Genomic DNA, 15,608 nt, shown 5'->3' on the forward strand with positions numbered 1-15,608 from the left:
GATTTTCAAAGTTATAGTACTTTGTAAATCATTCAGTGAGTGGTTTTGAGAATTAAATTTGTGTTCTTATAAGTACCAAGTTGCCTGTTTTGATTTGCTTCGTTTAAGCATATTCTTTTGTTGCTGTTGAAGTATGTTGAAGTAAAAGTCTAGAAATCTAACAAAACACTTAATGTCAGGTCCTTCCGGAAACCAGTTAGTTTTGTTTTCCCTCAAGTCCTGATGTTTCCCTAGGTGAACTCGTGGGAAACTCTTTCCCTCGGGATCTGACATTAAGTGTATAATGTTATAACAAAAGTTGTTACCCCCTGAGTTGACTACCTGAATAACTGTTCCAGCCAGTTAGGTGGGGTCCTACTTGTAATGTTAGTTTTGCAGCTCAATTATTGTGTTAATTACCCTTAAAAGTTAATTTTTCAAGAGTATTATGTAATTTAAAATTCCACCTGGAATTGCCAAAAAACAATAGTTGAAGATAATCCAGCCATTGAACGTCTACTCAATTTACAACCAAAAAGAGGCAAACCTCCCCCAAAGTGGCTTTTGCTCCTGATACTACATTGCAGCTTCCTATGTTTAGGCATGCACAGAAGGCAAGATTTCTAGATACAGCTGTTTTTCCAGGCCTTTTTGCCTCTTAAACAAGGATTTTGAGTTATTCTTTTCAAGGAAGTTAAAGATGGGTGCTTAGTGGATCAAGATTGCAATGAGTTTGGCATTTTCTGGTCAGAATAACATGATCAATTGCATATTTCTCTGGCCTGTTTGACAGAATCATGCTCAGTTGGGTCTGGTTTGAAAGATCTCTTCCCCTTGCACAAGCTAGCTGTCAAAGTCGTGTGTGACTGTTGCAAGTGGTACAAGGGATATGGTTTCCTACATTGTTTCTTATAACCCATGATTATAAGCAAACTGTAGTCCCACGTTGATAATTATGTATCAACAAATAATACACTAGAATAATCAATATTAATTAATTAATTACTACTAATTTGTTATTTCATAACAGCTGCACAAGGTTTACATTAATTTTTTGTTTTACATTTCATTTAACACTAAAGGTCTCTATGATCATGTAACAGTCCTTATTGGCATTTCAATGAATGGCAAGCCTATAGCAGGAGTCATCCACCAACCCTTTTATGGCTATGAAAAAGAAATGCAAGGAACTGAATTAGGAAGAACAATGTGGGGTGTAAGAGGCTTAGGAACATTTGGCTTCACTCATGTTCCACCACCCACTGGACGGCGCATCATCACCACAACACGTTCTCATTTAAACAAGACTGTGGTAGATGCGATAGAAGCAATGAAACCTGATCAGATACTGAAAGCAGGTGGAGCTGGGTATAAAGTCATTCTTTTGCTTGAAGGAAAAGCAGATGCATATGTTTTCGCTAGTGCTGGATGTAAACGTTGGGATACCTGTGCTTGTGAGGCATTACTGGAGGCTGTGAATGGCACTCTAACAGATGTTTGTGGAGAGCATATCAAATATGATGGTCAAGCAGACAGTTACGTTAATAAGACTGGTGTGCTAGCATCATTAAAGGATCATGATTTCTATGTTAGTATGATTCCAGAGACTATTAAAAGCAGCTTGCTTGGAAAACTCTAACTGCAATGGTAATTTTGTTGGTGTAGCAGTTAAGTGAATTAAATAAATTATTGAAAACCTCTTGGTAGCTTTTTCAATAAATAGCCTAGAAAATGCTGGGGTTTTATGTAACTGGGTGATCTGCTATTACCCTGTTATACAAGCATTAGACTTACAGAAGTGTAAAAGAACCACAGTTTTTAACTTGCCTTGTTACCGTAGTGAAATTCAAGAAACTGACGACTTGAAAAGTCATGTTTCCAATGTAGTTGAAGTGAGTTTAAGTTTTAAACTTTTGCACATTTCTGGAATATTGAGTCACATACTTAGAACAGAATGATGACATGTGCCAAAACATCCTTAACAAGCATAAAAATCTATGTATTGAGTAGATTTTCTTTTGCAAAGTGAGCCAAGTCCTATCTTCTGAAGAGACAATGACAATCATGGTGGGTATCACACTATATTGTGCATGTGTATATTCTGTTATGTTACATGTGGTTCTTCCGGGTTTTTTCCTTTCTTGATGTAGTCATAAGTTCACGCTGCACTGTTAGTTGGGTACTGAGGTTAACTACTAAGATACTACAATGTATATCCTCTGTTTACCCAGCCCCTTAACAAGTAATATAAAGAGTAAGAATTGAAATATATGAAATGAATCATATTTTGAACTGCAGATAAAGATACATGTTTTATACAGAATTTTTTGGGAAATAATCAAGGACTTTTCAAGGACTAAAATCATTTTTTCAAGGACTTCTTTTCCCCAGTAATATGAAGTAAAGACCTTTACAATGTGCAGATGGAGAGGGAGTCACTTATTGCAATACCTTCCTTCATTAAGGCACGATACCTGGGGTACTTCAAATAACAGAAAATGAACTATGCCCGAAACACCAAAATCATAGGAAAACACTTTCATAAACAACAAGAAAATTTGTGTATTGCTGTGCTTTCAATCATTCCTTTGCGCAAAACAATTTTTTTTTAACAAAGGTTATTTTTATTCAGGGAGCTTTCAAAAGTATTCAAGGACTTTTCAAGGATATTCCACAATTCTTCAATTTTCAAGGACATGATGCTTTTTCAAGGCCTGTGCGAACCATGAGATATGAGAGTGAGCCTTCTTTTTCAACCACTTAAGTTGTTCATTCTACCGCGAAGATCATGTTCACTTTTAATAATAATAATAAGTCACTTGACTTATCAATAACAAAATAAAATATTTTTAAATGTCTTGCTTCAGACATTGTTGACCACACAACTTGGACTGACTCAATCTATGCAAATCTGTAGATGTCAAGATAGGTGCATTTAATGGTTTTAAAATGATTGTTACATTGTATTATTATGCAGCTTGTTTACTGACTGCTTTCATTGTCTTCTTTCTAAGTGAAAATCAGAATCAGTATCATAGAAGAGAAAGCCCAGGAGGCATCCTCTTTCTTTTCTTTCCCATATTATTAATTTTGACCATAAATCAAGTTTCCTGAGTTAATGAAACTTGTGCTACAAGCCTTCTACTTGTGATATTTCTAACATTTTCACTGCCCTACTTCCAGAAGTTTGGTAATTGATTCTCTGCATAAATATGTTAAATTTATTTGTGCTCAACAAACTAATCTCGGTGCTCCCTTTTCCAACATGGACCAGTGCAACTTTACAATACCAGTTTAACTGGACACAATTTTGGGGACTTGCCATACTATTATATATATTCTGAAATTCGATCTAAGATAAAATAGAGTGTTATTACAGTGTACATGAAAGTAGCTAAGGGATTCATTCTAATATTGAGTGGTACTAGTAATGACAATGATGTATGTATTTCATTTGCATAGCACTGTGGCATCAGGCATAAAATTATAGTGATACTCTTTGTAAAAAAAATTTCCATTCTCGTACACAAGTGTTGGACACTTGTACCAACTCTAGTTTGTTACAGTCTTTCTTTTCCTTGGCCGCAATTTGTACCTGGTCTCTCTTTCTTCCATTGATTTGTTATGTGTAAGTTCAAGTGAACGTCTTTTTCCACTTCTCAGTGTCATGGGTTTGTTTTCTTCTGAATCATACAAGCTTTTCCTCTTGACCTTTTTTGTTCTGTCTGGTGACTTGGTAACAAATCTGCATATCCTTCAATGCAAAAAAAGTAAAGTTTACTACTTTCTAACAAGAGAGCCGGTGTCCCATTACAAATGACCTTTGAGAGTTTGTAATAATGAAAAATAAAATACTGAGGTGTGCGGATGCTAAATATCATTATTTTTACTGTTTTTCTACAAAATAAATAAAGGAGACTTACTTTTGATATATTCCTGTGTTTGTGGGATGAATTCATCGTTTTAGTGAAGCGAGAAAGGCGCATAAGAGGGATAACTGCTAATCCACATATCCAGGGTATTCTGCAGTTTCTCCAAAAGTAATAATGAAATTTAGCGTTCGCAGACCTCAGTATTTTATTACTCATACAAAGTCTCAACGGTCGTTTGTAACGCGACACCGACTCTCTGGTGCGAAAGTAATTTACATAACACACTCGTAACATGAGCTTGGGACACCTGTGACTGTACACGGGGTTTTCGCAACACCCCATGTGGGATGTGCCAAGTCACTCAGTCATCTACAGTAAAAAACAAAACAAGCTTATAAATCGAAGCTACTGAGTTGATTTTCGTACATTTATGTATGTTTATTTTACGATGCAATCACTACATGCTTTTAAAACGTTTTCTAGAACATTTTCCACGATTAAAATTAATAATCGACTTCACGAGCTGTAGCTTCGCTTCAGGTTCCAACCATGCAGCTTTTATTAAAATCGTGCGCGTGTTGAAACCCTCAAACATCACTTTTTACTCTTTACTGTACTTACTCTAAATGGTTTTGTAATTCCCAGTGCCACATTTGGAGCTTACAACCATTATGAGGGCACCGTCTTACGCCAAGATGAACTTGTATTTCGATGTTGTCCTCAGGCACATCCGGTCGCGTAGAAGGGAAGACATTTTCTCTTTGACATGTCGGGCATCTTTCAAGCCCTAATCTTCTCTTTCCCTCTTTGTCATATAAGCAATTTTCGCACAAACGATGCTGACAAGATCCGTAAATCATCCTGAGACTTGGTGCCCAGCAAATTAAACAGTTGAACTTCTGTTCAAAGGAAGAAAAAAGTGCTGCAATCGTGTTGTCCACCATATTGGAAATAACAACTGACTTTTCCCGCCGTTGGTTTACGTCTCCATGTGAGCAGCGCCGTGATTGGTGCGCTTTGTTACTTGCTAAGTTCTGATTGGCTTTTCATCCTCCCTTTCTTCTCCATTTGACGCGGGTCAACGGGTCGGGTCGTAACCCGGATCGTGGTAAGTTTTTTGCTTGTAAAGCGGAATGAAGGGCTTTCTTCGATTTGTTTATGAAGATTTGACTGACAAGCGTCCTCTGATTTGGGGTTAAATAATTTTTTGTGAATCAACACAGCAAAATGTGCAAGTATCTGGATACAATATAAACTTTCTCGGGAATCATTGTATGCGGGATTTTACAGGCAAACCCGTAACTTGCTCAGACCTACGTAGTTCATCATGGCGGACTCAAACAAAGAGTTGGAAGAAAATATCGAGGTCTCGACGTTTACCAGCGAAAATTCGTTTATCAGAAGGACAATCAAAAATATAGTTTCCGGAACATTTAGTGGTATTGCTGTTTGTTTGGTCGGTCATCCGTTTGACACTCTAAAAGTTCGTCTTCAAACACAACCTGTTGACCGGCCGGTCTACAAGGGACTCTTGGATTGTTTCGTGAAAACAATGAAATGGGAAGGAATTGGAGGATTGTATAAAGGTGTCGGTAAGTGGTGAACGCAATTCCTAATGATTCATAAAAATGATCTGGCTGAACATAACCCGTTTCACAGATGACACGCAAAATTGAAAATTTCGTACGTATTTTTTATTTATCAAAAAAGCACCACCATGGCCACAGATCGAACTTGGTAAAACTAAGTTTCACACGGATTTGTCGCAAACTAAAGGATAAATGAGCTCCTTAACAAGCGAATTCTTACAAGGAAATGTATGACGTGGCCTCGTGACGGGCAGTCAGTAATTGCCTGTAAGCGATACATTTCCTTTTCCCCATTTCATTTTCTTTTCTCTGCCTTTTCCCCAAGTTGCAGGCCCCATATCTCTATTAGTTTGCAACAAATCCTCACGAAAGTTCGTAGTTTTATTAAATTCTACATGATAAATCGAGCTAAAGCGGTGTTTTTAGGTTTATATGCAAAAAATTACTAATTGCAAATATTGCGTGACGTCTGCAAAACGGGTTATTGTGGATGTCTATGAGCGACGACCGGAAATACGTCTGTGTTTGAAGGCTGGGTAAAAAGGGAGGTCCGATTACCAGTTAAAAGGGTCCTTTTGGAAACAGAATACTTCTTGAAATTGGGCCACATCATCGTGTGGATCTGTAATGGTTTTATGTGGGTAGCTTGAAATGGGCGATTCCAGAAAATATCCATACCATACCACGGACGGCTTTTAGGATTTCCGAAGGGGAGGGGGGGTTCAAGATTATGGAATTCTTAGGGCATGGGGGGTATTTACGATTGGAAATCCGAAGGCATGGGGGAATTCCACAGGTGGGATTTCTGGAGTAGAAAGTGTAGAGTGAGTTCCTTGAAAACGCTATTGTTGTGGACTTTTGTAGTTCGTAAATAAACCACGAACGTATGACCGCGGAAGCAGAAGACAAGCATCGATAGATCAGACACGTGTTTACGCTCATAACTTATAGAAGTGAACAGTAAAACGTGGGTTTCACATTAACCTTGATGAATTTCTTGTCACATGAAAAAAAAGCTGAATATGTATCTTACTGCTTGCAAGTTTCTTGTTACTCCCATCCGATGAACGAGCAGTAAAAAAACTCGCACCAGTCCCTGGCTTCCAAGGAACGCCTGTCAGATTAGAACACTTTTCGTGCACACTACATGACGTATAAAAGGACGCAACACGACTCGACGGTATAGTTGACCGCCGAAAGATTTTAACAATCTGAATTTGAGCTATTTTGCTTTGTAAACGTCAGAACAGCACAAGAAAACAAAGAGGAGTAAAATTGCCGTTAGTGGTGTTTATTTTTATAGCCAAATTCGGACCTAAAAAGGAGTTTGCACAGCCTGGCTACTAGCGGTAGGTTAGAGTAAGGCTTGTCGCCTGGCGCCGCTAGATCACAGCCTTGAGGAGGTATAAATTCATGTTCGTTTGTTCATATAGGCGTTGCTAAGTCGAAAATGTACTTCCAAAAAAACGGAAATTCTGAAGGGGAGGGGGGGTTCACGATTATGGAATTCTGAGGGCATGGGGGGGTAACACATTTTGGAATTTCCGAAGGCAAGGGGGGGATAAAACATGGAAGCCGTCCGTGGTTGGGTATGGATATTTTCTGGAATTGCCCAATAGTCATCATCTGGCTCCATTGTTATTATGAAAGGATCAATCAATAGTATTTTAGGAGATAAGGCATGACCTGAGCCAGCCAAGTAATGTGGACCAGCCCTACTAACCAGGCTGACTAACATACTTATGAGGTGGGGCAGGAGAAAATAAAACATGATCATTTGATGATTGTAAGCTACAAAAAGAAATGCTGAGGTCCAGAACCCATTTTAGAAGCAATGCCGACTCTGGATAAGCATAAATTGAAAGGTCCTTCAAGGCGAAAAGTTCCCTAGGCTAAGCTCAGTCGACAATAATGCAAAGCATGCTATTATATTTTTCACAGAAACATTGCATTGCTCATCAATATCACCATGTAACTGTTATGGTAAAAGAAAAAATAAATGTATAAAACATCCCATCGTTGAACATTATGACTGTCAGGAAAGCCATGAATTCTCCAAAATGAAGAATCTGATGTGTTCACACCTCTTCTTTAGAAGAGACCCCTGTGGTTTGATTCTACTAAGACACCACCTCCCGTATTAGCAGCCACTAAATCTTCGCATTTTTGGTGGTTGCTTATAGGAGGTTTGACTGTATTCAAACATTCAGGCCATACCCCTGGTCCTGGTTTTGACATTTCAGATCAGGGACTCAATTCAGGTCCCATGAGCATGTTAATTAGAACCCTTGATGCATACAAGTTTATAAGGGTTTGTTTGGGAATTTTAGTGATCACTATTTAGCCTAAAATAGTAATTTTTGGTTGTTTAAGAGCAATTTATTCAGAAAAAAAAACAGTGGAAACCATTGAGAATACTGGCCTGTTTCTTATGAACAGTCTTTTTAATCACTGCAGGTTCACCTATTGTCGGTCAGATGTTTTTTAGAGCAACTCTTTTTACATCCTATTATCAGGTTAGTGAGTTGTTACTGCTTGTTTTAAGTTATATCTAGAGCACAATGACTATAGCTTGAAGTCAATGCAAAACCTATTAGGCCTGCAACTCACTGACGCAAATGTACTACCTTATTCTCCTTAATTTTCGCGGGTTCTTAAATTCACGATTTTCGCGATTTTAAAAAATTCGCGAACTTAAAGACCCGCGAAAAATAATGACCGCGAACTTTGATCTCGCGAAATTTAATGGACATAGAAAATCATGCATTTGTGTTTCTGACTGTTAACGGTGAGGCGAAGCGCTTTATGAAAGACAAAATTACCACATGGAATTCCGAAGAGGTACAGAAACAGATAAACCCAGGAAACGGTGATGCTAATGGTGAGGTCGACGTCGATTTGAGACTTACAGCCCTGAAACCTCTCCACGCTTCATGGTTGGTGGACCTGTACAACCATCTCAGCAGTGATATTAGTAGGCGCCACATCGCTAAACTGTGGGAAAAGGCTGGCATCGCCCAACTATTAGATGAATCGTTTAGTCTTCCCCCTGAGGATCTATTTGAAGAGAGTGAAGGTTCTTTTGAGATCTCCTAGAAAGGACATGTAATGATACTCTTGATACTCGGTAATGACTCGGAAGAACAAGAAGACTTTTTTTATTACTGTAAGACACTTTTAGAGGAATACAGCTGCCGCTAAGGGACAGCATATTGGTTTTGTTTCAATTGTTGATTAACGTACAATTTTTTGTAAAAAAGAAAGTCACTAAATCGTCAATTTCGCGAAATTAAATTCCCTGCAAACACAATTTTTCTGCGCGATCGCGAAATCTGCCGAGAAAATTTTCGCGAAATTTATTTAAGTCCCGCGAAAATAAAGGAGAAATAATAAGGTAGATTGTTTTTAGGAGTTACCAGTATATAGAACTTGCTGGTTAGAGGGTTATTCACCTGGACAGCAGCCCTCTTCTTAATTTGGACTGAGTATCTCTCCTCCCACCCCACCCTTAACATCAGTTACCAGCAAATCTTTTTTCATATCTAGTTGCACCTTGGTAGTGCTGTGGAATTCGTCCTGATTGTTTAAAAATTAACACTTTTTATTTTGATAAAAAATTTTTCCTCGCACAATTTTTGAACACGGTATGTATCATGATTCAAACCAATTTACCATGCATAATTTAGCAGTCAGCATGCAATGATCAACTGGCTCAATAGAAATATTTGTGTGGGTTTTGTTGTTGTTTTTGTTTTGACAGATTATGACCACTTTTACTGCCAAACTCTGCACAAGATAGCCCAGTTATTGAATCAAATCATGGTTCTGTATTATTAGATTAATGTGATTTAATTTATCTTTATAATACTTTTACACAGAATGCCGGTAATGCCTCGTCCCAACCAAAAATGCACTCATATTATGGACAGAACTAAAACTGCTTCATTTGTCATACAGATTACTACATTTTTTGCTGGGAAGGATCGCCAAGGCCAGCGACTTTCTTCTCCAGAGTACTTCCTTTGTGGTATGTTTACAGGTGCTGTTGCTGCATTGGTTGAAGGTCCAATTGATTTGGTAAGATAATTATTTAATTGCTTTTTCTTCACTGCTTTTAATTATAACTTTCACCAAAACCCATGAATTTTAAAATTCTGTCTTGTCATAATCAGGTTTTATTTCATTAAGGCTGGTTTTCACTAGTGACGGAGACATAGTCAGAGTCGTAAGAGCGCTTATGACCTAGTGAAAATAAAAAATCGTAGTCATAAGCAGAGTTGTAAGTGCACGGGAATTGGAGTCAGAAGAATCAGAACATTTCCATTTCTTCCGACTCCGCTTACGACTGCGACACTTATGTTCTGCTTATGATCTAGCAAAAACCAGATTGTCGGAGTCAGAAGCAGAAGTGGAAGGATAAACCAATCACAATGCAAGTACGTTCCCATGCTTTGTGATTGGTTTAGTTCTTTCACTTCTGCCTTTGACTCAGACAATCTGGTTTTCACTAGATTAAAAGTGGAATGTATTACAGCAATAGAGCTGTAAGCAGAATCGGGATGCTGTTTTCACTAGATCATAAGCTCTACACTTCTGATTACGACTACGACTCCGTCACTAGTGAAAACCAGGCTTTACCTTTTCTTTGAACTGTCAAGTTGGATATATAATTGACTTAACCCTGGGTGCCATGAGGTTTTTTGACATATTTCAACGGAGCCAGTAAGATTTCAAGTTGTGGGGAATTGAACAGCTAGCCGAGATTCCTTTGGTTCCATTTTCATTTTGTTTCCTCTGTAGCCGGGGATAAATGAGGGAAATGCCTCACCATGGTGTACCTCTGATTTTCAAGGTTGTGCCAAGAATACAAACCCATGATGTCTAAATCTTGTTATTCTTCTCTTCTAGCCTGTACACAGACGCTGTTTTATTTTCCTTTTCTTTCTTCCCCCACCCTACCCCCTTGCACTGGCGGTCAATAAATCCCCCTGGGTTTTTTATTTTTTATCACGCTCACTCAATGGACTGTGAAGAGAAACTAGGGGTTCTGTAAACAGGCTATTCCATTCAGACAAGCCTGATTTTAATAAGCCACACTGTACAGGCAGCCCGTACGCTATATGGGAGTTCAGTGGAATTTTAATTTTATATGAAAAGAAACAAATGCATTCTAAAGTCCATTTTTTTTTTTAAAATATGCAATGAAAGTGACTCAACTTGTGTTTTTGTTACGTGTTTTACTGTCTGTTTACATCTGGAGCCATTTGGAAGCCATTTTATTGAGTTAATGGCTTCCAAATGGCTCACCTAGAAGCAAACAGGTAGTAAAACACATGATACAAACACAAGTTGAGTCATTTTTCATTGCAAATGTTTTTCAAAAATTGTGATCATATTTTGTTTCTTTCCATACATTCTCAATTCCAACAAACTCCCATATAGAGTCTGGGCCGCCTAGGCTAGTGAATAAATGACTGAGATGAATCTGGTTGACCGCTCTGTACTTCACTGTACAGGTTGTAGTTGACTTGGTGAACTCAAAGTGCCTAACACCAAGCATCTACAACCCTGGGAACAGGAAACCTTTTTTTCATAAATTGATATGTCAGTCCCACGTTTCTGGTATCTCCAGGCTGTGCAATCACTGGACAGTTGGTATCAAAGCACTTTATTTCCCTTCGCCCAATCCTTCCAGCATATGTTGTCAGCCCTTTAAGAGCTATCTGGACTTGATTTTGGCCAAACAGAGTTTGCTTTAAATAATAATACAACAAATCCCACTCTCTAACATAGAAACCTACATTTAACTACTGCCCTTCTGAAATTCCAATTTAGGTTTTAACACCTTTTGTTTGATAAGACCACCATTGAAATACAGTATTTTAGCCAATATCCAGTCATCCTGTCTGAGCAAGCTTGGTCAGTAACGGATTTACTGTATGGCCAAAAAAATGTTATCCAATGAGAAAAAGTGGCTAATCCTTAGTAGCCAAGAGAGACCACTTGGGTAGCAATTTACCATGCAGGATTCCCAGCTCCGTTTTTTCTTCCCAACTCCCCCCGCCCCGCCCCCCCCCCCCCCCTCCCCTTCGAGCAGACAAAAGAGGCCACTTGGTAGCAGCTTACCAAGCAGAATTCCGTCCTCGTTTTTCTTTCCACCACCCCCACCGATCGTAGAGTCCCCCAAAGAGCTTGCTCACAGGCTATCACCTTTCCCACTTACGGAACCAGCCGTAAACCAGTTTCATGAGCAAACTATCATCATTCAAGCGAGCAATGTCTTTCGAAAGCTCACTTTTTGAAAACGCTGTGCGCTTTGTTTTTCCACAGTTTAAGTCCAAAATGCAGATTCAGATTATCCGAGCAAAGTCGGGGGAGCCGGTCATGTACAGGAATGTCTTTCATGCTGCATATGTTATAGTTAAGACTCATGGAATTCGTGGAGCTTATCAAGGCCTGCCTGCTACATGGCTTAGGAATATCCCAGCAAATTCTGCTTTCTTTGGTGAGTTGCATGGTACAATCAAACAGGTCCAGACAGCCTCTTTTTAATTTTGAGTTTTAAACGCTGTTCACTGATTCCTAAGCAAGAGACCCCTTCTTGTAAAGGACCTATCCCTAAAATCCCTTTGTGTATACCTTTGGAAAATCCCGTGTTGATGTTTTAGTCAAACACTCTTCACAATGGTTCGAGTGATAAATTTACCTACTGTTGTATGTGATTTGGAATATTCCTTTGTTTTTCCATCACTTTAATACTCCCAACATCACACATTAACGTGGGCTCGAATACTCGTCCGTTGCCATGCCGTGTGATGGTAGCCTAAGCCCTTTTGCTTTTTTTCCGTTCTCGTCATCGCCTCATCATTATGTTAAGCACTTAAAGAGCCAGTTTGTAAGTTATATTGTTTCTTCCTACAGGCTTCTATGAACTAAGCCGTACTATGGCGATACCCGAGGGAGGAACAGTGTTTGATGTGTCTCCCATGGCATTGCTAGCAGCAGGGGGAACAGGGGGATTCCTATATTGGTTCCTAACATATCCCACGGATGTTGTCAAGTCATCTATGCAAGCTGACGACTCCGTTGTGGAAAAGAGACGATACAAGAGTATACGAGACTGTATAAAGCAACTTTACCATAACGAAGGTGGCTGGAAAAGATTCTACAGAGGGTTCACACCTTGTCTGATGCGTTCTGTTCCTGCAAATGCCACGCTATTTTTTGTAGTTGAAACAATGAGGAAGTATTTACCACTGTAGACAAAACGACACTTTACTTAGGCTATATTTACACTATACCTGATAGCTAGCTATTCCTCCGGCGCATGCCTGATAGGGCCTCTGTTCACACGTAAGGACGGTGATTTCGGTGCGATTACTGTAACAAAGCCAAGCTGCCGCCGCGCGCCGATCTCGAAAATTGGAGCGTCACATATCGGATAGCTTCACTGCCACAATTTGATGTGGTGTGACCAGGTATTCGGACCGTAGCGGAAGTGAATAAGTAGGAAAGAGAACTTGAGTCCACTGAGACGGAAGTAAATATTCAGGAGTCAGGATTAGGATGTAGAGAGCCAAACCTTCTCAGCCACCTGCTCTGGTACGATGTTCGATGTGTGTGAACAACTTGTTCCAGTTCAGTGCCGTTGCTGTTCGTACTATACATATTGGATAGCTTTCCTTGCCGCGGGTATAGCGGTGTGAACATAGCCTTACTATCAATATCAGTGGCGGATCCAGGGGAGGGGGAAGGTCTGGATTCGCCACTGAAAATGACTTATACAACTTCTTACACTGATTTTTCAATTATGAATGCTGGTTTTGAAAAAGCATAGACAAAGCACAGCTTAGCGTAAATTACTTCCATATGCTCCTCCATGTTCATTAGTAAAGTTTCTCAAACGCACTTGTTGAATTTCAAGGGCGGCTGCAATGGCGGAATATGAAATTATTTTTATAATACAATATAATAAGAGAAAAAAATGTAAATAAGAATTATCAAATCATATGCGTGTACGGTGTCACTATTTGAGATATCGTCGTTGGAAACGCTATAATAAATGTTTTCCAATTTTACAAAAGGATAAAGCTACGAATGCAGGAAAAATTCAAAGCAACATCCTCTTTAATCGACCTCTTTTCTTACCTTTTAAATTACATAGTAGATCACATTTTATATTTTGAACATCGTTTATTTTAGGCAGCGGGTAAAAAAAAAAACGCTTCGCAAGGCTTTAGGCGGCCGGCCCCGTCCATAAGTTTCCGGATATTTTTGAAAACGGAGAACTGATTTTTTCTCTCCGTTTTCTAAAAAGATACGCGTCAGCACGTGGCGCATTCGAATCGTTTCGCCGGTCCACATCAAAACGCTAAAACAATGGAATAGCAACGATAGCATTCCCTACAGGGCGTGCGCTGTATCATGAAAATTATTTAAAAACCTCCGTTTCATACGAAAACGATAAGCCGGCTGTTAAAAAAACTCCACTCTGAGGACTGTTTTCGAAAACCTGCGTTTTTGGCGGCCGAAAAAACTGTTTACATGTAGAGGGAAGGCCAAAACGGAGCAAAAAATCTTCGTTTTCAAAAATACCCGGATACGTCTGCAAGGGGTTTTGGGCACTGTACTAAATAGCTACAGTTTAAAAGGTATAACCATACGTGAAGGTTACATATGCAAATTTCTTTAGACTAATTAGAAATTAGGCGCTAAGCGCTATATGTCATACATTTTACAAACAAATGCAATTTTTTAGAAAACTTGCCAGTTGATTTTAATTTACTGAGACAATAGCGTGTTTTCACATGACGTCACGGCGGCCATATTGGTATCCTAAAAAAATGAAACGGCGGCCATGTTGGTGTCTCAAACCAATCCCGTTGGAGTTGAAATCTTTTCCTACGCAAACGATTTCTTTTGTTCCAATAAATATGCATAGATGCTGGCCACGTGAGTGAAAACACTCTACACAAGTTCTTGGACCTAATAGCCATGGATTTTTGTACAACTTCATTTCATTTTTTGGTAGCCCGACTCTCCGCTCGCTCACACAAATTCTTGTCGAGGAAGAGAAGGGCGATTGTCTATGAACCGTACAAGAGTCAAGTTAACTATTTGTCCACACTGGTAACTTGAGGCCTTTTTCAGGGGCGTAGCGTGAGATTTTGAAAGTGTACGCACGCGGGGAAAAAAGTTGAAGCGTCGAAGGCGGTGTCACAGCGTTTTGGGCATCCCCATTCCCAAATCCCTAGCGTTTTGGGCATCCCCTTCTCATATTACTGTAGCGTTTTGGGCATCCCCCGGTACCATCCCGGGATGCCCAAATCACTAGTGTTTTGGTCATCCCCTCCAAAAAAATGCTGGATTTCGCGGGAAAATCGAAAACGTTTTAGAGATGGCTTCCGCTAAATATAGAGATCTTTTCCAGTATCTTGAAAAGAAGGCTTATCCGGAAGGCTTTACAAAGCAAAAAAACGACTAAGCGAAATTTGCCAAAAAGTTCGAGTATGACTCAAAATTAGAGTCTTTGTTCTAGGTGGCCACGGAGAAGGATGGCACAGCGCTTCGACGAATTGCTCACCGAGGAAGAGAAAGCGAGGGTCTTCGAAGAGTGCTACTCTGCTCCTTTTTCTGGACACGCCGGCCGCGATAATACTTTTGCACCCTGTGAAGGTTGTTCCCAAGGTGTGGTACTCGGTCGGAATTGATTTAATAGAAGCCCCTACTACATCTCAAAACGGCAACAGATTTCTTCTGTCCCGTAGGTGCAAGAGGCTTCTGTAGAAATTGTGTGACAGCCTTTTGTGTGTCAAGTAGCGCTGCGGGGTTAAGTTGTACAGGCCTCAAATGTCATGCATACTATGAATTCAATACCGCAAAACGCAGTTGTATTCATGTTTATCTTTTGATTGTTTTGTTTAGTATTCTTGTTTTTGGCTGTTTGGAAACAGACGATCGCAGCTGCCGGCGATTGCGGCATTTCTCGCTGGTAAACAGTTCTATTAGAGAAAATTGAAGCGTTGCAAACAATGAAGCGTTGTACAGCGAAGGGATGTTATGCGGTTGTAAATTTCAGTTTCGTCCCGTTTTAATTAAGCCAACGTTTACTGCCTATGGGTTTTTTTTCTGCACAATAAACCCGGCGAAAAGTGTCAGACGATATAAT

General features: G+C 39.5%; 2 protein-coding genes across 3 annotated transcripts in view; both read left to right on the forward strand.

Moving 5' to 3' along the window:
- Positions 1–2,610, forward strand: part of LOC140942714 (3'(2'),5'-bisphosphate nucleotidase 1-like) — an 8,258-nt gene extending 5,648 nt beyond the window's left edge. For both annotated transcript variants that reach the window (XM_073391687.1, XM_073391686.1), the window contains exon 5: positions 1,062–2,610. In XM_073391687.1, the coding sequence (XP_073247788.1) occupies positions 1,062–1,618 (557 nt within the window). In that variant the 3' untranslated portion in view covers positions 1,619–2,610. The remainder of the gene's footprint in view (positions 1–1,061) is intronic.
- A 2,356-nt stretch (positions 2,611–4,966) lies between these two features.
- On the forward strand, positions 4,967–14,205 carry LOC140943821 (mitochondrial substrate carrier family protein G-like). Its single transcript, XM_073392932.1, has 5 exons — positions 4,967–5,443; positions 7,898–7,956; positions 9,398–9,517; positions 11,771–11,945; positions 12,362–14,205. The coding sequence occupies exons 1-5, from the start codon at positions 5,179–5,181 to the stop codon at positions 12,700–12,702; spliced, it is 960 nt and encodes a 319-aa protein (XP_073249033.1). The 5' UTR covers positions 4,967–5,178; the 3' UTR covers positions 12,703–14,205.
- The last annotated feature ends 1,403 nt before the right edge of the window (positions 14,206–15,608 follow it).

The sequence above is a fragment of the Porites lutea genome, chromosome 7, assembly GCF_958299795.1.
Source record: "Porites lutea chromosome 7, jaPorLute2.1, whole genome shotgun sequence".
In the NCBI taxonomy this organism is placed as follows: domain Eukaryota; kingdom Metazoa; phylum Cnidaria; class Anthozoa; order Scleractinia; family Poritidae; genus Porites; species Porites lutea.

Excerpts from the sequence above, each read along its gene's own strand:
- LOC140943821 (XM_073392932.1), top strand. The coding sequence starts at position 5,179 with ATGGCGGACTCAAACAAAGAGTTGGAAGAAAATATCGAGGTCTCGACG. Across the intron at positions 5,444-7,897 it reads AGGATTGTATAAAGGTGTCG|GTTCACCTATTGTCGGTCAG; the intron begins GTAAGTGGTGAA and ends TAATCACTGCAG. Across the intron at positions 9,518-11,770 it reads TTGAAGGTCCAATTGATTTG|TTTAAGTCCAAAATGCAGAT; the intron begins GTAAGATAATTA and ends GTTTTTCCACAG.